Here is a 25,329-nt window from a genome sequence, read left to right on the forward strand (position 1 = left end):
GGTGGAGTCAACATCTGAACTCCATCTCTTAAGCATTATGCTCTCAGAGTGTGTAAGTGGCACCTGTGTAAGGTTTCAGTTTTGGCTTCCATACAGGCCCGGAGCCATCTTTGTTAAATCATTATAGTAACTTAACTCACACATGTAAGTCAGGTTTTGTGGCTATCAAGGTAAACATTTAGAGCTCTTATTCAGCTACTACTATCATCAAAATTTGCGAGTAAGCTATTTTCTGCACACCCTCTCTCGTCCTGTTATCATTCACAATCAAGTCCTTTTCTTCCAGATGTGTCCTTTATCCTCTTAATATCCTACCTCATCAACCCCAACCAAAACCAAAAACTCCAAAACAAATACCACCCCCTCTTCACTGCAATACTAGTAGAAATAAACAAACCTGAAGTAGGACACAAGAAAGGAAAAAGGCTGAGGAAGCACTACTATCATAAACAGCCCATACATTAGAATCAGAAGCATTTATGTTCAATTTCTGCAAAACTATGTAAAATCACCATATACTGGGAACATTACAGCTACTTAAGACAACTAACAATTGTCTTCTGATGGCCAATTCTAAGAGAAACATTTTCTAAAGATTAAGAATATTAAAACAGAAAATCACACATTAGGAAGCATTTATGTATGAATAAACTTCAATATTTGAAGAGTTTAAACTCACCTGCAGGATTTTGTAGAAGCTTACTTCCATGCCAGGAACCAATGGTTTAAGCTTGTTCATCAAATCAAGAGTTTTCAAAACTACATCAGCAGCAAGTTTGCTTTAAAAATAAGTCATATTTCAATTCGATAACTAAAAAACTGCTTAGAGATTTATTTCTGTCATAATTCTAAGAAAATTCTGAAAAACCAACACTTTTGTTTCTAAACCTCAGGAAGATGAAGTATTTTATTTATTTATTTTGAGAGAGAGAGAGAACCCAAGGAGGCTCTGCACGCTGAGTCCGACATAGGCTTGATCTCATGAACTGCGAGATCATAACTTGAGCCGAAATCAAGAGTTGGACGCTTAACCAACTAAGCCACCTAGGCGTACCAAAGTATTGTTTCTTTTGGGAAGTAAAAATACAATAGAGACCAGCATCCTTATAACCCAAGTCCAAAAAAACAAATTGGCATTAATAGTCTAAGTTTAGACAGTGTTTGTTTTTCTAAACTCAAATACCAGCATGCTTCAATTTTCTGCTCCAAATTACTAGCAGCATTGACAACATGACCTATTTAATTCTTAGCTCTGTCATTGGAATATCAACAATAAAGGACAACCTTAAGTGGTGTAGAATACCTAATACACTAAATACCAATACACTAAACCATGTTTTCAGCCTTGTACCACAAGGCAGTATAAAAAAGTAAAAAAAGGTAATCCTTGTTCTTGAGGATCACAAATTATTGACAATTGTGACATTTATGGAAATCAGAACAAATCAGTATGTAGCATTTAGCAGGTCCTCACTAAAGACTTGTTAATGGACTTAATTCATGAGGGAGGAGGGGGATAAACTAATCTCATCACTATCAGAGAAAATCCACCTTTAAATGAAAGTCCTGACATGCCAGTGAAAAGAACAACCTTTGTTAGTACAAAAACTACTAATTTCCTCATAATAAAAAAATGACTCTTTTTCCATGCTTTTTGGTTAAAATGAACATAAAAATAATTCCTGAGGCAATGTCAAAAAAACCTCCTAAAAAGGAGTATAAAAGACCCTTAGATAATAACAAATTAAAACAACACAAAATGAACAATGGAAAACAAATCACATGTTAAGATTATCCTTTCTTTAGAAGCATATAAACTATGAATTGAATGTTTTTAAAATTATTAAAAAACTTTTAATTCTGTCCCATTTGGATTTCATATACGCACCACAAATCAGAATCTGCTACCTTTGTTCCAAACCCCAGATCAATCTTGCCATATGTAAATTGTTGTTCTATCAGAGTGGTACATTTGACAGTAGTCAGAATTTTTGCAACATGCATTTTTAGAGTATCATCTCCACACAGAGGTAAGTTTTGTTAAGGAATACAAACAAAAAATTTTCAAAAAACCGCTTATATTTGTATAGCACTTTATAGTATCTAGAGTGATTTCATACAAAGTATCTTGTCACTCCACTTCCATACAATTATTATTAGCTCAATGGCAGATTAGGAAACTAGACCTCAGAGAATTTAAGTGACTGGTAAGTGGCAAGAGATGGGACTGAGACCAAAAGTCTGTTACTCTGCTGGATGTTAGTATTAGCAGGTTATCACAATGGTTCAATATTTGCTGAACCAGGGGAAGTTATTTTTTCCTATTTTGTATACTACAAGTTAATTTGAATATCTATATTAAAAAGGGGTCGGCTTTGGCTCAGAATAGTACCAGTTTTGAGGTTTGCATATAACAGCTATCTCTAGGATCAAGCAACATAATTATGTGTCTCTACAGCAGTGGTTTTCAACTTTGGCTGCATGTTAGAATCACCTGGGCAGTTTGAACAATCAATCACAACACCTCCCCCTCCCCCCCCCTCCCCAGGGTTTCACATTACTCCAATTAAATTAGAATTGCTGGAAGGAAGTAAGGTTCAGGTGTATTTTTAAAACATTCTCCAGGTAATTCTAACACATAGCCAGGGCTGGGAATTACTACGGTAAAGAAAAATTAAGAAGCAGCAGCTCAGAGAAGAGAGTAAACAGATGTGGAATTTGCTCTAGGGCAGGACAAAGTTGAGCAAATTCTTGTTGCTCTGAGATATAAAAAAGAAAACCTGACCAGGTATAATATAAGAGATATGGTTTAGATATAATGGCTCCTTATTGATAATAAAAAGCATTAATGAAATATTTTAAAAATGGAACTTCGGCTTCATATGGACGTAGAATCAGCTGATCTAAAAGAAAACAGCTAGCACAAGGAAAGACCTAAGAAAAATGCATGCAATATGGAAGTTAGGCAGTGACATTAACTGAACTCAAGCTTTTCTTCTTTAGAAATAAATGAATTTGTCTTGACAACATTTGTCTTTTTTATAACCAAGTGTGATGTCATCTTTATTAAAACATTCCTACAGACTTTAATTTTCAGTAAAAATTATAATATAAACTAAACTACTAATGACTCTACTGATGTTTATTCTCTGATTTGCTGCTACCAACGGTGGCACCACAAATCACCCAGGGACAGCAATTAGCACTAGAGTAACAGAGCGGTTCTGTTACTTTAGAATGTATCTCCTAATCTCAAATTATGATAAAAATGTCCAAATTCAGTTTAAAAAGTATTCTAAAAATATTATTTAGTTCAAAAGTTTTACAAAGAAAAATAAGGAAAAAATAAAGTCTGGATAACTTTTTTCACACTCCTTATTGAGGATTAGTTCTAGGGTTTAAACTTCAGTAATTCTGAATAGATGTAAGCGTGAGAAGTGACAAAATTACAAATAAAGACAAAAATGCAGTAAATGTGATGCTAGAAAAAAATGAGCGGTTAGTTTCCATGTTTTAACAGCAAAGGATATTTAACAAAACTTCAGTGGCCTTGACCATCCTTTCGCATTTTTTTCTTAGTAAAGCTTCATTTAGATTTTGTTCTGTGAATTGAAGTTGATCAAGGATTGTAGGCAGCAGAAGGGTCACAAATCGGTCAGCTGAGGAGCAGTTAGCAGTATCTACAACATCCTGGAGAATTAACCACCACCAATGATTAAAAATCAAAATAAAGATGGAATAAAGAACACAGAGCTAGTCATCACTGAGCTGCAACACTCTCATCACATTTCTTATAATTACTTCAATAGTTGATTGACCTGTGTCTCCTATTTAAAATCTACCCAGTTTTGATGGCTATGATGACTTTTTTCTTAAATGGAACAGTAAGGTTTGGGGTTATTCAACTGCAAACAAGACTTAAAAAAAAATTTTTTTTTTTTTAAATGTTTATTCTTGAGAGAAAGAATGAGTGGGGGAGGGATTGGGAGAGAGAGAATCCCAAGCAGGCTCCAGGCTTTGAGCTGTCAGCATAGACCCTGATGAGGGGCTTGAACTCATGAACCACAAGATCATGACCTGAGCTAAAGTCGGATGCTTAACCAACTGAGCCACCCAGGTGCCCTTCAACTGCAAAGAAGACTTTTAACTAGACTGTATCTGTGATTTCAAAACAAGAATCCTGAATTTGCCAAGTGAAATTACATAATTAAATAACAATCACTGGTCTTAATACTTTACAACCATAAATAATTCCCATCAAGGATCTTGAAAGGCTTTTTAAAACGCTAAAACTGATTAAGTCAAGACCAACATAAAACAGAAAGAATAATTTGTGCATAATCTTTGACAAATTTATTTAATCACTCATATACATTTTTGTTTGTGCCTAGGATCCAGTCATGAAGGGAAACACTCCAGGAAGATACTGTGTTAGGCAGAATGGTATAAAAACAGGGAAAACAGTAGAGAATGCTAAATGACCTAGATAGTAGAAACTACCAGAATGTAATAGCCTCTACAGAAAGAATTTTTGTCTGTATCCTAAGTGCCTCGCATTGTCTGGCATGTTCCACTCCATCTGAGTGACTGAATCCAATGTTCTTATATTAATCCACTCAAAGGATAATAAAGATGGTCAACAGTATCCACTGAGACGGAGAAGCTGTATGTGACTACTGCAAAAGACATAGTCATACAACAATAAACCATACAAATCTCAGCTAATACCTTTACTTATTACACTGAAAGGAATACATATAAGTTATTCAGTGTGAGAAAAGAAAACACTAATGTCCCTGACTTTGCCCAAAAAAAGGAAATTTAGTAGGTCAATGGTAGGGAGCTTGTTAATTGAAAAGTTTTCATAAAGTATATAAACATTTTGAAATTTACTGTGAATATTTTCGAAAGTAAACTGTTCACTGAGAATCATAAAAATGAAGAGGCATTTTGGTTATCATTATATTACCTCAAATATTTCCTTGAACAACTCCAAAGCTAAAATAGAACAGTTTTCTGATCCGTCCAGAGGTTGGCTTGACCAACGAAGTAGAGCCACAGTAGGTTCTAAACATTTAGAACGGCTTCCCAGAATGGTGTTGCCAGATGGAGACTGCTCAAATATCATCTGAGTGAGCACATGGCGCAGCTGAGTCACTGAACAGAAGGCAAGAAGTAATTCTAAAACCTGTGCAATATAAAGTCTTCGTTAAATGTCAATTTCATTGGCCTGTAATGCACAAAGCAACCAAATGATGAAGCTGAAAATGACATATTTTTAAAGAAAATATTCTAAAACAAAAATTAAAAACAGCTTCCAATTTTTTTTACTATTCTTTTTCTTTCTTTCTTTTTTATTCTTTGGTGCAAAAAGGTGATTTTATTAAAGCAGGGGGACATGTGTGCAAGCAGGGGAGGGACAGAGGGAGAGGGGAGAGAAAGAATCCTAAGCAGGCTCCATACTGGGAGTGAGATCATTACCTGAACCGAAACCTAGAGCCAGACACTTAATTGACTGAGCCACCCAAGCTCCCTGAAATGACCATACTTTTAAGACAGCACTGTATTAATCAGCAGACCATATGCTATGGTTTGGTTTGACACTGTACTGTGTTCCAGTCCATCCTTATGACAGTATTGCACTGTTTTAACTATTACAGCTTTACGTTAAGTCTTAATATCTGGTAGTGTTAGAAATCCTCCAACTGTATTCACTTTTTCCAGGATGGCCCTGGTTATTTTTGGACTTTTGTATATCCATGTGAATTTTATAATTAGCTTCCCGATTTCCATATACACCAAAGACAAAAGAAATATAAAAACAAAAAAACCCACTAAAGCCTGCTATGATTTTGCAAGTGTTCTAATCTATGAACTTAGTATATCTGTATTATTTAGCTCTTTTATAGCTCTCAATGTTTTGAATTTTTTAAAAATATTTATTTATTTTTGAGAGAGACAGACAGAGCACAAGTGGAGGAGGGGCAGAGAGAGATGGAGACAGAATCTGAAGCAGGCTCCAGGCTCTGAGCTGCCAGCACAGAGCCCAACACAAGGCTTGAACCCACAAACCATGAGTTCATGACCTGAGTCGAAGTCAGACGCTTAACCTAGTAAGCCACCCACGCGTTCCTATCTCTCAATGTGTTATAATTTCAGAGTAGAGACCTTGTGTGCGTTGTGTTGAATTTATCCCCTAAGCATCTGATGTTTTAAAAAATCAGAAAATAGGAGTGCATGGGTGGCTCAGTTAAGTGTTCCACTCCTGATTTCAGCTCAGGTGATGATCTGTTTGTGAGATTGAGCCTCATGTCAGGATCTGTGCTGACAGCATGGAGCCTGCTTGGGATTCTTTCGCTCTCCTTCTCTCTGCCCCTCCCTGGCTCACACACAAGTGTGTGCACTCTCTCTCCCAAAACAAATAAACATTAAAAAAAAAAACAACCAGGAAATCGTGTCATTTTTAAAGCTGCATTTTCTATGTAATGTTTTGTACATGTCTTTTGATGAGCTTATGGATATGTCTCTCTTAGCTATGTAGCTTAGGAGTGGAAACGCGGTGTCACAGGGTGTATGCATATTCACTAGGCACCGTGAAACAATTTTCCAAGGGGAATGTACCAGTGAATGAAGATTTGAGGGTTCTAGGGTATTGGTAATGCTCTATTTTCTGATCTAGGTAATAGTTATATGACTGTGTTCAGTTTGTAAAACTTCAGAGCTGCACATTTAAGATTTTTCTGCACATTACAGTTTTCAAAAATTTAAAACAAAAAAGTTATGTTTTTACACACCTTTGAAGAAGAATCAGGATCCTTTCCATTAAGAAGACCTAATACTTGATTGAGACATGAAGAAAAGTGCTCATACCTAGTTTAAAATAATACATCAAATGATAAATATGAAATTGATACATCAAAAAGGATTTATATACAAGACAAATACAAAATTTAAGTGATTTCTTTCATCTATTTATTTTGAGCTTCTAATATAGAACAATCTTTGCAAAATTTATACTTGAATGATACATCCTGTATTTGGGAGAATGACTCTGTCGGAGAGCAATGGTTATATGACTGCTGCAAAGAGTTCAATTAGTCCTTCACAATGGTTATATGACTGTGTTCACTTTGTAAAACTTCAGAGCTGTGCAGTTAAGATTTTTCTGCACGTTACAGTTTTCAAAAGTTTAAATATTCAAAAGAATAAAGGCAGACAGAACATATTATGTAATGTAAAATGCAACATTATAATGGAGAAATGTATAGGATGCTGGGAGGATGAGTATCAAACCCATACTTGCTGTGGTAGGCCAGATCAGCTGAGGTTTCCCAGACTTGAGTCTCAAAAAACAAACAGGAATTAGACATCAGAAGGGGAAAGTATTCCAGCCTTCTAGCAGAAGTACTTCAGAGGGAATAGCACATGGTTACACAAAAGGCATTTCTAGCAAGTTGGGGATTCTATTTATCGTCTGAAATGCTTAGACAAAAGTACCTACAAAAACATAAACACACAGGGATAAGAGGTTACCAGAGACCAGATTTTTGATGGCTATGCTGGGAACCTGGATATTTACCTTGAATGCAATGGAAGATCACACACTTTAGCATTTTATTTTTTTTAATGTTTATTCATTTTTGAGAGAGCAAGTGAGCAAGCGTAGGGGACGGGCAGAGAGAAAGGGAGACACAGAATCTGAAGCAGGCTCGACGTGGGGCTCAAACTCACGAACCGTGAGATCATGACCTGAGCCGAAGTCAGATGCTTAACCGACTGAGCCACCCAGGCGCCCCAAGAACACAGACTTTAAAGGGAACATACGGTTGAAGGAAAGTTGAATCTAAGTAAAGGGAGGCAATAGAATGGGACACACTGAAGAGACAAGACACTTGAGAAAGAAGACAGAATGAGAGTTAATGCACAGAACAACAAGATGTGTGTTTATGAGCGAAACAGAATGACACCAAATAAGAATTGGTATAAACACAAGTAAATTGGTTCAGGAGCAAAAATTTGAAACAATTCCAATCAGGTAGGATTCAGGTTGTTGTTGCTGTTGTTCTGTGAAACAAAGATAAGGTCATCTTCTGAGTGAAAAGTGTCAAGAGGAAAGTAGTAAATATTTGAAAGACCACTGTAGATGGGGTGCATGGGTGGCTCAGGTGGTTACACATCTGACTTCTGCTCAGGTCGTGATCTTGCAGTTTGTGGGTTCAAGTCCCATGTCAGGCTCTGTGCTCACAGCTCAGAGCCTGGAGCCTGCTTCAGGTTCTATGTCTCCCTCTCTCTCTGCGCCTCCCTGCTCATATTCTGTCTGTCTCTCTCTCTCTCTCAAAAATAAACATTAAGAAAGAAAGAAAGAAAGAAAGAAAGAAAGAAAGAAAGAAAGAAAAGTCCACTGTAGGAAATGTAAAACAAAGCTGGGAATAAATATGAGAGGTGCTGTCCAGATAGAGATAGTGAGTATATGGGATACAAACTCATAAAGTGTGATTTTCCCAGGTTTTGATTGGGAACCCAGCCATTAGACTTTGGGACAGATTCAGGAATAGTTTGCTAAATGGTATAGCAAATGAACAAGACAACATAATTAAATACAATTTCCTTTCCAGAGGTGATTCTGGAGTTCTAGGCTAGACAGAAAATAGATAGTGAAACTGAGAGATTTATGGAAGAAGAGATTAAGCAACCACTTACTAATGCTAAATCAGATTTTCTTTTGGTCCTCCTGCAGAGGTATATCCTGTTTACTTAGAAGTTGTTAAATAAGCACTATTTGATGGTCAGAATGGGTATACTGGGACGACTCTTAGATAAAGAGAGAACAGGTAAAGGAAGGGCACTCTGGAAGGTTTTCTTATCCACCTATGCTTAAGAAAAAAAAAAATGAAATGCTAACATGAATGCTTCTTGGTTCTGAAAAACATCAGTTAACCACATGGATAGTAATCAACCTTGCCCTAGTGGTTAGCTTTTTAAATTTTTTTTAATTTAAATGTTTTTATTTATTTTTGAGAGAGAAAGAGAGTGAGAACAGAGAGGCAGAGAGAGAGGGAGACAGTAGGCTCCAGGCTCTGAGCTGTCAGTACAGAGCCAGATGCGGGGCTTGAACTCAAGAACCATGAGATCATGACCTGAGCTGAAGTCAGATGCATAACTGACTGAGCCACCAGGCGACCCAGCTTTTGTTTTTTCAACTTCTAGGTTCTATGTTCCTTAAAATTAGGGACTATGTCTTTATATAACTTCTGGATTCTACATTCCTCAAAGATTAGAGACTAGGTCTTCAAATCCCTGCCTCTGCTAATAATCCCTCCTCCCCCAATACTTAACCACAGGAGGGGCTCAATAATTGGTTTTCTCATTTGTGAATGACTAAATGAACTCTGAAGCAATCCCTACAACTTCCTAATTCATGATTACAAAGTAGCTAAGGCATTGGGAAAATTTAACTTCAGAAATTAGAAGGCCAGGGTGCCTGGGTGGCTCAGTTGGTTAAGCAATGGACTCTGGATTTGGCTCAGGTTAGGATCTCACAGTTGTGTGATCCAGCCCTGCTTTGGGCTCTGTGCTGACAGTGTGGAGCTGGCCTGGGATTCTCTCTCTCCCTTTCTCCTCTCTCTCTCTCTCTCTCTCTTCTGCCCCTACCCAGCTGTGTACATGCAAGTGCTCTCACTTTCTCTCTCCCTCTCTCAAAAATAAATAAATAAATATTTAAAAAATATTAATGACAGAATCAACATGTAACAAAAAGATGGGTGTGACTAGCAGTTATTTGAGATGTTTATTTAAGAAAAAAGATATAAAAAGGCCATGAGCTCTTTGGAAAACAGTTGCTAACTGATCTCAAAAGATAAATGATTACATGAAATGTCACTGAGATAGAATGGGCATAAAAAATGGGTTCTCATTTTACCTTAAGACACAACAGAGGCAAACAATAATGTTATCCATTTTTATGCAGAAAAGAAAAAAAGGACAAACACACTGACATGAATGTTCTTATGGTAACAGTATTCTTTCAAAGAATTCTAATGTCAATATTTAAAACTGGTGTTGGAAAAGATTAATCAAGATGTGTATATTTAAGAGAATGAGACAACTTTATTCATCTAAGCAACACACACACCTGCCCTGTTCTTACACTTTTACATTTCAGGCCCGAAAAGCAAAATGACTGGGAATAAAGCACATCAAAATATTTCAATTTTATTCCTTGTTCATCAGTAGAATCCAAGTTCACTAAATCTGAAAAGGCAGTTTTATTAATAACAAACATATGTTGGTTGAAAAGAAAAAAAAGAAATACCAATAAGTCTTAAAATTTGTCAGAGAGCCATACCTGGTAAGATAATCAGCAATTTTGGGATTCTTAAGGAGATCCATCAATAGATCAACTGAATACTTCCTAGTAAGTGTGCCATCACCGTTTATGAGAATATTAAATATTAGCTGAAAAGTCTGATGAATGTTTCGAGCATGGAACAGCTTAAAAACAAATTAGGAAAACTATATTATACAAAAAAATTTAAGTCGACACCATTCTAAAGTTTAACAAAGAGTCTCAATGACTTAAAATATCAGAGAATACAAATTCCAGAACTATTTCACAAATAATAAAAAAATCATATTTACCTTTTCCCCAACCTCTTCATTTAATGTCAAACTGGACAATATTGAAAGTGCAAACACAACCACAGTTAAACTACTATGGGCCAGGAAGCTTATAAGAGTTCGATAAAAAGATTTCACATTATTCTGAGAAAGAAAAAAGTTCAAAAATATATTAAAACAAAAATTAGTATTATATTTTGGTTTAGGATGTCTATCTTGAACAGAGTAGTAATCTTTTATTAAACATTATCAAACTTGATAGATCAAAAAGTGAGGTGGCACATTTTCCATATTGCTTATAGTAATAAAAACAGGTACAATCTCAGTGGAAAGTTGAGTCCCATGTTAAGATATGGAACTATGAGGAAATGTTTATCTTTCCCAAACACTTCCATGGCTCAAGATAACCTTCTGTCTCCAAAGCACCTCCAGTACATGAACAAATGAGATACTGTTTAATTTAACAACAGGAAACAGGTGATACTGAGTACTGCACAGCAGGGAAACTGTTCATAAACTAAGAATCAAAGAACTTTCTTGATTTAACATATTTCTAACAGTGGTTCAGTTAACCTCATTTGTTCACCTTCAGTGATCACAAGGGCTGGTGATTACTGCTAGTCATTTATTCATGGATCTTTCTATCGGAGTTGCCACTAATTTTGTGGAAATAGAAGACTGAGGTAAACGGAATTGCCAGTGATGTGCATCCTTCCTATTAGCACAAAATAATTTAGAATTTCTCTTATTACTTAATACAAGAAATAGTGGGATGCTATAGAGAAGGAAAACTTTTAGTACTCGTTGATTAATACTTATCATCTTTTTTTTTTTTTTTTTAACGTTTATTTATTTTTGAGACAGAGAGAGACAGAGCATGAATGGGGGAGGGGCAGAGAGAGAGGGAGACACAGAATCTGAAACAGGCTCCAGGCTCTGAGCTGTCAGCACAGAGCCTGACGCGGGGCTCAAACTCACAGACCGTGAGATCATGACCTGAGCCGAAGTCAGAGGCTCAACCGATCAAGCCACCCAGGCGCCCCAATACTTATCATCTTAAATACAACATGTGCAAAGGGTGGAATACTTCAAGTTAATTATGTGTCAATGTGATTGTTCCTTAATTCTGATGAGTCAGCTGGATGAGACATGAGAATTCTTGTTAATCTATTTTTAATGAAAAAGATGGATACAATTTTCTTTAAGTTTAGAACCCACCACAAACAAGAAAGATTTTACGCAAAACTTCTTACCAAAGTCTTTATGTATGTTTGAACAGAAAGATTGTGTCGACAAAGATTTGCCAATAATCCTAGACAAGGCATTGTTAACTCATCTTCAGGAGACTGACTGTTGTTTTAAGGAAAATAATAAAAGATAAAAGCATTAAGTTCATTTTAAATTACTCTTTTATAGTAATTCACATTTAAACTCCTTTTTATATGCAAAAACAATGTGAACACAGTCAAGCTTTGAGTAGTATTTGGACCATTTATTTCATGTTTTGAAACTAAATGATCTTATTCAATTGTAGCACAGAAATATGGAAATAACAGAATGACCAGGTGCTATCTCATCAGTATATTCTCCTATCAAGATTAAATATAAGCATACAATTGCCAGGGTTGATAGTTTTCTGACCAAATCAATTCATTTTATAAATTTCTGTTATGAAGACTAAAGCTGCTTTATGCACTTGATCCTTGAAACTATCTAAAAGGAGTAAACAAGAATCAGAGTCTCACTCAATTTAAAAAGCTGGAAAAAATTATCTAAGAAAAACTGAACTATTCCACAGTTTTAGTTTGAAAATAAATCAACAAATTATTTGGTTACATGTTTGGTTGCATACTCACATATGATCTATCAGGAATGTAATTAACTCATCTATATTGGCACCAGAATGGAGAATTTTGATGTTATATGTTAATCTTTGTAGAAGTTGAATGCACTGAGAATAAAAAAAAAAAAAAAATAGTAATAAATATAAACATAAAAACATTTCATATGGACTCCTAATCATATTCTGAGTGTGTCACCATTTTAGGAAGCAGAGTTTAGAGCAAGAACTTTTCGATTTCTTAAATGGTTCATTTTTATTTTTAAACATAAAGTAGTGAGACTACTAAGAATTTTAGGGTTCATTTCCTGATTCCACACATTTCCACATAATCTATTTTAAACAGAGCATCTTGTCATCAACCTGGTTCACTTAACCATCTTAAACAAATATGCAAGCTGAAACATATATATTCCATCAATTCTAAGATATATTTTTTCATATTTTTGCCACTTTTAAAACTGCATGTCAGTGTAATTGGTAATGTTTTCCTTTCTTGCAACTGATGGCACTTTAGGTTCAATAAAATATTATCTGTATGAGAACTTCGAGTCTATGCTAAATAAAACTAAATCTATAGCTTCAATTTTTTTGTAGAATGTTTCCTCAACAGACTGAGACTAGATGCCAACTCATTTTGCAATTTTAATACGAATAGCTTACATCTCAAAATGCTGACATCTGTTTATAAGTCTGTCAAAGCAGTTATAATGTAGATTTGTTTCTCTTCAAAATAATGCTGGATGTGGATAAGCTTCCCTCCTCTAGAAACTTTTAAATTAGTAGTACATGTGTAATCAACCAGCTCTTAAATTTATTAATGGGGAGAACTGGGCCTATTCATGCAGTATTATGCCAGCACATACGCTATAAGCTAGCAATTTACAATAGATACTGTGAATTTTGATCTGCAAATAAGGAAGGAAAAAGAAGTATTAAGTGAAAAGTACTGTGTGGGTGTATGTACCTGCAAAAACACTGAATCACCATGGCAAGTGCTGCCCCGACAAACCATTCCTGCCAGCACGCTATTCAGGTTGTATGTGTTCTGAAGACAGTCTCTGGTTTCATTGTCTACAGCTGTAAGTGAAGATAAAATGGCACCAAATATTTAAAAAAAATTTTTTTTTATGTTTTTTAATTTTTTTTTTTTTTTTTTGAGAGAGAGAGAGAGAGCGAGCGAGCAGGGGAGGGGCTCCCTCTCTCAAGAGGGAGACACAGAATCTGAAGCAGACTCCAGGCTCTGAGCTAGCTGTCAGCACAGAACCTGATGCAGGGCTCGAACTCACAAACCATGAGATCATGACCTGAACCAAAGTCAGACACTTAACCAACTGAGCCACCCAGGTGCCCCAAAATGGCACCAAATATTTTTATTCATGGTTTTCATGAATAAAAGAGAAATAATCTTTAAGTTTATTTTGTATTAAAGTTACTTATCAAGTATGATATGGCTATTTTACTTATAATTACTTTCCAATTCAAAAGTTTAATCAAAGAAATAGTATGAGCTGTAAAAGGGAAGGGGGTATAAGCTTTTCCTTTTCTGTCAATAAACAAATGATTTTTCTATGTAGACTAATTTAAGGGAAAAACTTGCTTTACATACTTGCAGAAATTTTGCAGTTAAAAGATTATCATCTCAATTTTTCTGTAACTTAAAGCTGCTCTAAGGAATAAAAGTCTATTAACTAAAAAGTAAAACTTAAAAAATAAAAAGACTGTAACTTTAAAAATTTCTAATATATTTAAATGTTGAAAATGACTGCCATTCTCACACAAAAGGTTGGTGGGTATTAGAATTAGCATAGCTTTTTTGGAAAGTAATTTAGTAACGATCAAATTGAAAAATGACCTGAAAATTCTGAGAATTAACTCAACAGAAATATACTAATATTTGAGCAAAAAATCCATAAAATGTTCATTACACTATTGATTCTGATAGCAAAAAAAACTTGAAAAAGAGCATACATGAGTTCCCACCATTAGGAGCGTAGCTGAATAAATTATAGTACTCCACAGTGTGGCACAAGGCAGCTATTAGATAACAACATGGAAAGATAGCTAAGATATGTTAAGTGAAAAAAAAGAAAAATCTGATGCTCTACAACACCATTTTAAAAAAAATAACCAAAATTATCTGTTATAGAATAGAAAAGATCTAGAAAGGGACACCTGGCTCAATCGGTTAAGTGCCGGACTTCGCCTCAGGTCATGATCTCATGGTTTGTGAGTTTGAGCCCCGTGTCTGGCTCTGTGCTAACAGCTCGGAACCTGGAGCCTGCTTCGGATTCTGTGTCTCCCTTTCTCCCTCTGCCCCTTCTCGGCTCACAATTTGTCCCTCTGTCTCTCGAAAATAAATACACGTTAAAAAAAAAAAAGAAAATATCTAGAAAGACACCTGTCAAACTCTTAAGAATGTTAGCCACCAACGTAGAAATGATGAGGAGGTGGTGATGAATAAAGACTCATTCTATTTTACTTTGTATCTGTACTAACTTGAGAGATACTGGGCCACAGTGGCTATTTAAATTTAGATTAACTGAAATTAAAGATTTAGTTCTTCAGTGTACTACTCACACTACAAACGCTCAATAGCCTTAATGTGGCTAATGGCTACTATAACAAACGATATACATATAGAATATTTCTATCATCACAGAAAGTCCTACTGGGCATGTTGGTCTATGTTAATATTTTTGGATCACTGAGATTTTTTTTCATAATAAGCATGTATTAATTTTATAATCACACTCAGAATTATCTCCCCTCCACTCGCAAGCACACATTAAAAAAAAAAAGTACCCATTAAATGAAAATTTAAAAACTAAAGATAGAAGTAGAAAAAGCAACACCTGCATTTTTACCCTTAGCTCTGAGTTCAGTGTAGCCTATCGAAAAAGAGTGATTTTTTTTATCGCTAGCTATGACTTTTCTGAGTGATGTAGTTAGCCGAGGTAATATGTGCATGTATTTTTTTTTTTTTAATTCAAAAGTAGGCCAGCATTTCTCAAGGTATTCTTTTCTGTAGACCACTGAACCTTTGATATACTTCAGATTCTTTGTTCCAATAATTTTAAGAATGGATGCATACAATATTCTCTTTACAAGGGATCCATAATGCAAAATAGTTTTGAAAGGTCCCACAAGGAATAAATCTTTTGAATGCGAATCATTCTCCAAAAAATACTATAACTAAATCCACCTTTTAAAAATATTAAATTCAACATCTTCTAAAAACTGGAAAAGAGAAACTAAACACATTACCTAGTTGAGACAGCAAGCTGATGATACTTAAGACCAGTGGCGCACTTATGCTTGGGTCTTCAAGTAGCTCCACAAGGCAGCTCAAGCATTCACTTGGTAGTATCTGATTTGGTGTAAACAATCGTGTGAGCTTCTGCCCAGAAATTACCTACAAAACAGTCATTAAAATGTGTTAGTTAAGATTTGGCAATTTGCATCTCTTCTCCACTTCAAACAAGAACTCAGTTCTTCCAAAGTACCACTGCCTCGCTTTTTCCCAATTTAGAAAAGTCATAAATGCTGTTCCCTCTGCCTGGAAAATTACCCATCTCTTCTCTCACTGGCTAATATAATCATTCAGATCTGAGTTTTAATCCTTTTCTGCCTGAAGCTAACCCTCTTCCACCAACTAGGTTAGGTTTGCCTATTACACTATCCTATTGTCTTTTATACTTTTATTTCACAAGCTGGCAAACTTTGACAACCCAGCAATACTTATCCTTACTACACAGAACACTCTATTAAGTCATAGGGTTTAAATCAACACTCTACTACCAACATATTTATTAAGTTCCAGTATATGCACTCCACCTATTTTTAAGGGAGGCAATGCAAAGTGAAAACTAGCTAAATCCAAAGGCTTACCCATGGGATTAACTATGTGATCACTCCTTTTGTTCCCTCCAAAGACAGTTGCTGAGCCCAGAAGTTAGAGATGACAAAAAAGGAAGTTAAAAAAAATTATTTTAGGGGCACCTGGGTGGCTCAGTCAGTTAAGCGTCCGACTTCGGCTCAGGTCATGATCTCACAGTTCACGAATTTGAGCCCCACGTGGGGCTCTTTGCTAACAGTTCAGACCCTGGAGCCTGCTTGGGATTCTGCGTCTCCCTCTCTCTCTGACCCTCCCCACTTGCGAGCATGCTCTCACTCTCAAAAATAAATTTAAAAAAAATTTAGAAAATTATTTCAAGTAGTCAGGTCAGGCACAGATTTTATTTTTGGTTATTCAACGTTTTTACTCCCCTCTTAAAACTCTATAAACCACCCTCTCCTTTTCCCCCTGAAAAGGTAAAGCTGAGATTGAAGGCCAAAAACAGTTGTCAGCCATGTATTTTCAAAATGCTTTTTGAATGTTATTAAAAGCCTATTGTATTGGGGCGCCTGGGTGGCTCAGTCGGTTGAACGGCCGACTTCAGCTCAGGTCATGATCTCGCGGTCAGTGAGTTCGAGCCCCGCATTGGGCTCTGTGCTGACAGCTCAGAGCCTGGAGCCTGTTTCAGATTCTGTGTCTCCCTCTCTCTGACCCTCCCCCGTTCATGCTCTGTCTCTCTCTGTCTCAAAAATAAATAAACGTTAAAAAAAATTAAAAAAAAAAAGCCTATTGTAAAAATAAGTATCTTTTCTATAAAGATGGAAAAAGTTATTTTAGAATTAGATAAAATCTGTTTTTTAAAAGGTCTAAGCAGGAATCCTTCCTTTCTATATCTCTCTTTTATTTCCTCACCCAGATGTCAGTTTTTCTTCTAAAGCTTTGCTGATAAGAAAGCTTCAGGATATTTATTCCTAAGGAATATTTTTGTTGTTGTTTATTTATTTATTTGAGGGAGAGAGAGTGCACAATAGGAGAGAGACAGAGAGAGGGAGAGAGAATCCCAAGCAGGATGCCCACTGTCAGTGCAGAGCCCAATGCAGGGCTCAGACCCACGAACCCGTGAGATCATGATCTGAGATGAAGTTGGTTGCTTAACTGACTAAGCCACCCAGGTGCCCCTGAAGAGTTTCAACATTAAAGTAAAAAACAAAAAACAAAAAACATTAAAGTAAATTTAAAAAGACAAAAAAATTTGGTAGATATTTGGGGGTAAGGAATCTTCTTATTGCCCTTTTGCTTACTTATATAAAGCTAGTCCTTTAGAAGATGAAGACATTTTCTGGTTTAAAAACTATTTGCCTCAGGACAAGACCTGTATTTCAACAGCATAAGTACTCCAACATGTAATATTTATTACAAGGTAAAACGTAAAAACCACTTTACAAATTTTCTTTACTTGGATGTTTTCATGCAAACAGATTTTAGTAATAACTAATTTTAGCACTTACTTTGGCCTAAGCATTGTTCTATGTACATATGTTAATTCTTTTCATCTTCATAAGAACTCTGTTAGGTGCTGTTTTGCAGATGAGTAAACTGAGGCATACACCAAGACGCAGCATAACTGAAATGCATTGTTCCTGAATCCATGCTCATAATCATTATGTAACATTAGCACTATAAAAAACCACCAAAAGTGAGACCAGCCCAGCTCTGCCAATCATAAAAAAATTCAAAGCTCAGGTCCTGCATGGGGCTACAAAGAAAAAATATAGAAGTACAAAATAGCAGAATCAATCATCTCCTTTCACATGATAGCCACTTCTTTGTATCCTCAGATGTTGCTCTCATGAAGTATGCACAAAGATATTCACCATTAGTATCACCCATCAAAATGGTTAAAATTTAGAAATCTGAAAACACTAAGGATCTGTGTGGATGAGTGACAGCAAATTTCACATATTATTGGTAGGAGGGTAAAAATGGTGCAACCGGTGGAAAACTGCTTGGCAGTTTCAACAAAAAAAATGAACAAAGATCCACCAAAAGACCTAACAATTCCACTCCTAGGTATCTAAATGAGTGCATGTATCTCAAAAAAATATAAAAATGTTTATAACATATTTGCCCTGAATCCTACCCAGAACTGGAAACAACCCAACTGCCCATCATCAGAATGTAAGTAAGCTCTTGCCCATTTATACAGTGGAATTCCTACATAGTAATAAAAAAGAATGAAAGTACTGGCACATGTGCAACATGAATAGATTTTACAGATTTGTAGAGTAGAAGCCAGACACAAAAGCACATATTATAGGAGTCCACTTATCTGAACCTTATGAAACGGGACCACTGAAGAAACCTTATAGGGGACTGGAAATGTTCTGTGTCATGAAACAAGTGTACCTACTTGACTATATACGTATGATAAAAACTCAAGCTCTTCACTTAAGATCAGTGCACATTATATGCTGTATGTATGTTATCTCTCTAAATGGCAAAAGAGTTTTCAGTAAACCCCTTAAAAGTTCCAGAATGCAGTATCAAGCAGTTTCTAAGCCTCAAATTTCTTTGAGTCTCCTTCAATTCACTGCAACATGGCTCTCAGATTCAAGGCATGTTTCTGATTAGTATTTAAAATGATGTACTCCTACTTCTTAAATAAAACTGCTTACTCTGTGGCTTCTGGAGCCCACTATCACATTTTTATATTCTAATTGAGAAGCAAAGCTTTAGCATTTAACAGCTAACACTTTATTCGTTTTGCAGAGATTTGTTGAGGTAATGAATGAAAAAAGAAAATGTACTTAGGAGATGGGCACCTGAAGCGATAAGAAGGAGCATCAGTGAAGCTGGAGGAAACAGGCACATTTAATGAATTCCAGTATCACAACAGTTATCCAGATTGATGTTGCTGTACTATTCACGATAGTCTTTTCTCTCCAGTAGTAATTTGCTAATCTTTGTAATTTAGACTTTATCTCATAAATATAATAGAATATATTTTAAAATTATGTTCAGTTCTATGTTAACAGAACCTGTGACAGATGGAATTAAAATAAGCTTTGGCTGAGCTTAATTTTTTTTTTTTTTATTAAACTGAGGTTATTGTTAGTTGGAATTCTGTGAATGTGCAAGAAATGAGATTAAAAGCCTAAAAACAAATAGGAACAGAGAAAGCTGTGAATAAGTGACCTAGCCATAAATTAGTGGGAACTAACAGAAAAAGTGAAAGCAATTTAGCAATTCAGGTTTGAAAACTGGGAACAATATATTTTGGTTAAAAAAATTATGATTAGTATTGTGATTGCTTTTTAACCCAAGGAAAGTTAAAAAATTTTTTTCTTTTTCAAATTCGAGTTCAACATGAGTTATAAGAGAAGCAGCAAGCAATTGGTTCAGATTGTAAACTGCCTAAGGGACAGGAATAAAACAAGTTTTAATCATCACTCCCCATCACCTTCACTCTCGAGAATTGCTGTGTATTCTGCAAGAGCTCTGTTGCGATGGAAAAACCAAAGAAACGAAGGAAAAGAAATAGCTCCGAACTTTCTCCTCTACCAATCCCCAAAAGAGCCTAAATCCCCCAACATTTTGTCCCACCCTCCCTCTTCCTAGGACTTCGAGTATCAGTCACTCTTCCCTCTAGCTGCAGCCAGCTGAACGCGGATGGACTTGGGCGGAGTTAAGAGTGGGAATTCAAGGCTGACTTTCGCCTTCCTTACTAATACAAAAAGAGACCTAAGGGAGCGATGGGCAGACCTTACTTTGCAGGCTGGGGCCGCTACACCCCGGCCGCACCGTGAACTAAGGGTTTCTACAGGGAAGCTTATCGAGTCCCCATCCCGTAGTCCCTCACCTCCAAGTGCCGCAAAAGCTGGGTGGCATTCGCCTCCGACTTAACGGCTTTATACTGACTGATGGTCAGGAGCAAGGACTTCAGGCAGGCGGTGGAGTCCATTGGCACTCGCCACAAACCCACCTGGGAGCCACTACCACCCTGCCGGCACCGGCCTCCAACTTTCGCGGCCCTTTTTTTGATTTTCAGCCCCACCCCCCTAAGTCCCGATGCTTCCGGTTCCGGTAGCGCTCCGGAAGTCCCTGGGTACCCTGGGAGAGCTGCTGTCAATTAAGAAAGGAGAAGCGGGAGGGTCTAGTGGGTCTGTGGGTTCTTCAAGGGGGTTGGAAGCTGTCCTTTCCCGAACTTCTTTTCCCATACCCTCAACCCACCGTCGCTTCGAAAAGCCGCGAGCTTTCAACTTCGAGATCCCGTGGAGACGATAAATCTCGCGAGAAATGCGATTGCGACTCAATTTGCGAAGGGGCGGTTAGGCCCAGGGGGGTCCGTGTTCATTAGAGCTCTCAGTTTTCGTTTGCTTCTTCGGCCTTCACGCTGGATGGCCGGTTTTTCTTTGTGCACGAACCTCTGCCTGAGAAATGGTCGCTTCCCCGTAGTCTAGACACGGTGAGGAGCTCTGAGGAGAATCTTGGCCTCTAGATTTTGAGGGGGCCTGGGAGGGACCTCTTTTTAAATATTTTTCCTGCGTCCACCCTTTCTACCCAGAAATGTTTGTTTTTCAGAGTAAGCCTGGGGCCATTGGGATTCTGTGGCGAGGTAGTCATGCCCTTAAGGTAGTCGTCAGACTTATTCCAGAAAGCTAGCTCCTGGTGACTTCTGGGCCAGGTATTGCTGCGGAGAGTGTTCTCATTAGCGTCAGTTTTTGTAAGTGAAGGTATCTATTTTTATTTGGCATGATCAATTGCTTTCTAAGCCTCGGTGTCTTCTATGAAACACGGCACCGCCCTTTGCGTTTTTTGTAAGAGATAATATTGTGCGTGTGTATATAATGAAATGAGTTGCTGGCTTTGGAGCTTTTTTTGCTTGAAGTATGCTAATATTGAATTAAGCTTTAAAAACCAGTTTGGAAACAATTGGAAGAGCAAGGCGCATGTCGTTTTAATTAAATCATTCGTCATGGATCATGTTTTGTCAGTTCAAAAAAAAAGTGTTTTTACATTACATTTTTAAAAAGGATTTTTTTATATTAAAAGTTTTTAGTTTGAAAGCTTACAATAATCCAGCCAATTGAGACATACATGTAAAAATAATTAGGTAATTAATGTACATATTCATTCATTCTGTAAACAGTTATCGATTGTATAACGTGGGTTAGAAGTCGCAGGAGAACAAAGATGATGAAGTATCCCTGCTGCGAAGCAACTGTCTAATTGGGGAAATGTACTAAATAGGTAGTACATATGGAATTCATCTAAGTTAGAGGCACCATGCAGTTATGTTGACCAGTGAAGCCAGGCTTTATGTTTACGAACTCTGGTTCCACCTTTTACTCTGTGACCATAAGGCAGATTCTCTCTGCTTCAGTTTCTTAAAATCCGGCTAACGGTAGTACCTGTTCAATAAGTTAAATAAATCAGAAATCATTGAGAGCCTACAGTGTAACAGGTACTTGTCTAAGCACTAGCGATTTAAGTGAATAAAACCTATGTTATGGAAATTACGGTCTGATAGGAAAAAAACAGCTTGTAAGAGGTGAGATGGAGAAAAAATTTAGCAGAATTATTCTTGGAGAATAATGGTGGTTGGGAAGAAGGGAGCTGGGAGGTCAAGATAGAGCAAGCAATATTTGAGGAAGTGCTTCAAGGAGTTGAAGGAGACAGCCCTGCTCTCTAGGGGGAAAAGTAGATAGAAAAGCAAGGGCAGAGATCCTGAAGTGGGACCATGATGTGTGTCAGGAACACCAAGGATGCCACTATGACTAGGGTAGACAGCAAGGGTGAGAGTAGCAGTAAAGATGAGGTCATGTCAGGTGGTGCAAACCATTATAAAATGAGCTAATCAACTTACAAGAATTTAGAGCAGTTGCCTGGCATAATTACTTTCTCAGCAGGTGTTAGTTACATCTTAGTTCATTAGCAAATGCAGTGATAACCTTTTGGTTGGTGTTAGACTTTTCACTAATAATGACAAGTGTCTCATCTTCATACTCATTCTCAGCCAAGGGAAGAGGTCAAAGCTGCTGTCTGTAAATGCCATCTTTCTTTACACTCTTTCATTTTAACATAAGTAATTATCCATCTTTCTTTACAATCTTTCATTTTAACATAAGTAATGATACAAATTTTGCATTCTCGTCTGTAAGATACTCATTTTAATATGTCTTTCTTAAAAAATCTTTTTCAAAAATTGATGTTGGAAGTATAGTAGGATGTACCATGATGGTAACTGTGAGAAGCCCTAACACATTTAGGCAGAGATACTTGCACATCCTAATATGAGAAACAGTCTTATTTTAGGCACCAAAAAATGGGGAGGAGGAGGAAATGGTGGTGATGATGGTGATGAAGCTCGGTCCAGATGACTGAAGACCTTATTCTTGATACTGAATTCAGTGGTGATCTTTGGCTTTTAACTGGGGCCTGATCTATTTAGGTTTGTGTTTTAGGTTGATTACTCTGGCAACTGGGCAGCCTGTGATTTTGATAAGGATAAGGGTAGGAGTAAGGAGAATATTTAATTTGCTGAGTCTTTGCAAAGGATTACCAGGGGTAATTGAAGTGGAGATAACAAAGAGGTGAAAAATTGGAGAAATAAGTAGGTGAAATAGGATTTAATGACTTATTTCAGATGTGAAGAGAAGCATGAAACTAGAAGGGACTCCAAGTTTCTAGTTGGGGTGACTGAGAAGATAGATACTGCTGAGATAGTTAATACTATTCAGGTTGTATTTCATGTTCAGTGAAATTTTATGTAGTTTATCTTCTAGTCTTGTATTAAGTTTGTTCCAGGGCATTGTATAATTTTTGTTAATGTGAGCGGGTTCTCTTTTTCTCCTTTAAAATTTTGTTATTGCTACTGTAAAAAAAAAAAAAAGATGCTGATTTTGATACATCTTTTATCCAGACCCTGACTAAAATCTCTTATTAGTTTTTATAGAATTTTGTTTACTCTCTTAGACTTTCTCACTATATATCATCTATAAATAATAATTTCATCTTGTCCAGTATATGTTGTCTTTATTTCATTAGTGCAAAAACAAATTGGAATAATCATGGTGATACAGAACATCTTTGTCTTATGATTTAATTGAATGGGAATGACCAGTATTTTAACACTTAGTATAATTTGTGCTATTGGCTTGTAGTAGTCTTTCAAATGTTTAGATTGCCCTTTATACCTGTTGTACTTAAAGACTTGCCAAAGCGTCTACTTAAAAAAATTATCAAATACCTATGTTTATAGATCACATTTTCCACTTTGACATGATAATGCAATGTATTGTGTTGCTTTTTTGTTCTTGGGATAATAATAGCTAGCACTTAGTGAGCATTTGTTAGAAGCCAGGCACTATTCTAAGAATTTTATACTTACTAATTAATCTTCATAACAACTTCATACTTTAGGTACTATTATCTCCATTTTACAGGTGAAAAAACTAAGGAGAGGTGAAATAATTTGCCCAAGGTGAAATAATTTGCCCAAGGTCATACAGATTATAGTAACAAAACTTGTATTTGCTATGATGCAAATATTTTATTCAGGATTTTGTATTTAAAATTTTTTCATTAATTTTTTCTTTTGGAATTTGTGAACTTTTGAAAAATGAATTGGATGCTTTCTAACCTTTTTTTCTGTGCTACAGAATGAGAATCACATAGGAATCAGGTGGTCCTTGTAGATTGTATACCACTGGCCTATAAAATCAAGTAGCTGATTTAGTGGTAGATCTTTTGAAAATATTTGAATTGGTAATATGGTTATAGATCTGATCATTTTTTCCACCTTTCCTTAGGTTTGGAAATAAAAATTCTAATATAGCAACTATTTCTTCAAATTTAAAGAATTAAAAAAAATTTTTTTAATGTTTATTTATTTTGAGAGACAAAGTGCACGTGCGAGCAGGGGAGGGGCAGAGAGAGTGGGAGGCACAGAATTTGAGGCAGGCTCCAGGCTCTGAACTGTCAGCACAGAGCGCCATGCAGGGCTTGAACTCACAAACGGTGAGATCATGACCTGAGCCAAAGTTGGACGCTTAACCCGCTTAACCGACTGAGCCACCCAGGTGCCCTAGATTTAAAGAAATTTTGATATGAAGTTGCATCAGTATTCTAGTAATTTTCTTAATCTCTTCATTGTAGTTTTAAATTTCCTTTTTCATTTAAATGTTACCTATATTTTTCCTTATGGAAAGTTCCTTACTGGAACTTTCTAGGGGTTTATCTACTTCATTCAGCTTTTCAAGAACCAACTTTACTCTTTTCCTTTTTTGTCAGAATCACTAATTTTATATTTAGGTTTATTAATTCCATCCATATACATATTTTCCCTTATTTTTATTTTTTTTTAAGGTTCAAGGCTTAGCAGATTTACATATATATTCTTTATAAAGGACATTTATGCCCACAGATTTTAAAAGGATAGTAGCTAAAGTGAGCATCTGTATTTCACTTTTATTTTTTTTTAATATTTGTTTGTTTATTTATATTGAGACAGAGAAAGATAGAGGGAGAGGTATCTAGAATCCCAGGCAGGCTCCACACTCAGTGAGGAGCCTGATGTGGGGCTTGGATCTCACAACCATGAGATCATAATCTGAGCTAAAATCAAGAGTCAGACACTTAACCCACTGAGCCACCTAGGTGCTCCTGTATTTTACTTAAAAAAAGAAAAAAATCCAGTTAAATTAGTTTAACCAACACAGGTAAAAAGATTTTTAAATATGAATATTCCTTCATTCTCAAAGAGCTTAGATTCTGTTACACAAATCAGAGTAAGTGTTAAGAGAAATGGAGAGTACTATAGGAACACATTTTTTAGGGCAAAATATTAATATCTTCAAGGTTTGGCTTAAAATCCCTTTTCTCCATAGATTTTTTTATTGACATCCTTTGTATTTGCACAGACATTTTCCCTAATTTATAGTTCCAGAAACATATTAAAGGGAGTTAAAAAAAATTGCTTAGGATCTTAGAACTCAGTATTAGGGCTGTCTAGCTCCTTTATTTCTTTTAGAAA

The 25,329-nt window shown here is 36.2% G+C and overlaps 2 protein-coding genes across 6 annotated transcripts in view; one reads left to right on the plus strand and one right to left on the minus strand.

Annotated features, from left to right (window-relative positions):
• Window positions 1–20,334, minus strand: part of CIP2A (cellular inhibitor of PP2A) — a 32,899-nt gene extending 12,565 nt beyond the window's left edge. Inside the window, exons 1-12 of the mRNA XM_049628144.1 lie at window positions 20,155–20,334; window positions 15,725–15,872; window positions 13,425–13,537; window positions 12,474–12,568; window positions 11,871–11,967; window positions 10,639–10,761; window positions 10,346–10,491; window positions 6,795–6,870; window positions 4,970–5,188; window positions 3,531–3,690; window positions 1,889–2,030; window positions 680–779 (exon numbers count right to left, since the gene is read on the minus strand). Of these exons, the coding sequence (XP_049484101.1) occupies window positions 680–779; window positions 1,889–2,030; window positions 3,531–3,690; window positions 4,970–5,188; window positions 6,795–6,870; window positions 10,346–10,491; window positions 10,639–10,761; window positions 11,871–11,967; window positions 12,474–12,568; window positions 13,425–13,537; window positions 15,725–15,872; window positions 20,155–20,256 (1,521 nt within the window). The 5' untranslated portion in view covers window positions 20,257–20,334. The remainder of the gene's footprint in view (window positions 1–679; window positions 780–1,888; window positions 2,031–3,530; window positions 3,691–4,969; window positions 5,189–6,794; window positions 6,871–10,345; window positions 10,492–10,638; window positions 10,762–11,870; window positions 11,968–12,473; window positions 12,569–13,424; window positions 13,538–15,724; window positions 15,873–20,154) is intronic.
• A 222-nt stretch (window positions 20,335–20,556) lies between these two features.
• The window catches only part of DZIP3 (DAZ interacting zinc finger protein 3), a 130,901-nt gene continuing 126,128 nt past the window's right edge, over window positions 20,557–25,329 (plus strand). For 3 of the 5 annotated variants that reach the window (XM_049628142.1, XM_049628143.1, XM_049628141.1), the window contains exon 1: window positions 20,557–21,018. The gene's annotated coding sequence lies outside the window, so the exon portion shown is untranslated. The remainder of the gene's footprint in view (window positions 21,019–25,329) is intronic. The other 2 variants (XM_049628140.1, XM_049628139.1) reach the window with 2 other exon arrangements.

This window comes from Panthera uncia, chromosome C2 (genome assembly GCF_023721935.1).
Source record: "Panthera uncia isolate 11264 chromosome C2, Puncia_PCG_1.0, whole genome shotgun sequence".
NCBI lineage: Eukaryota > Metazoa > Chordata > Mammalia > Carnivora > Felidae > Panthera > Panthera uncia.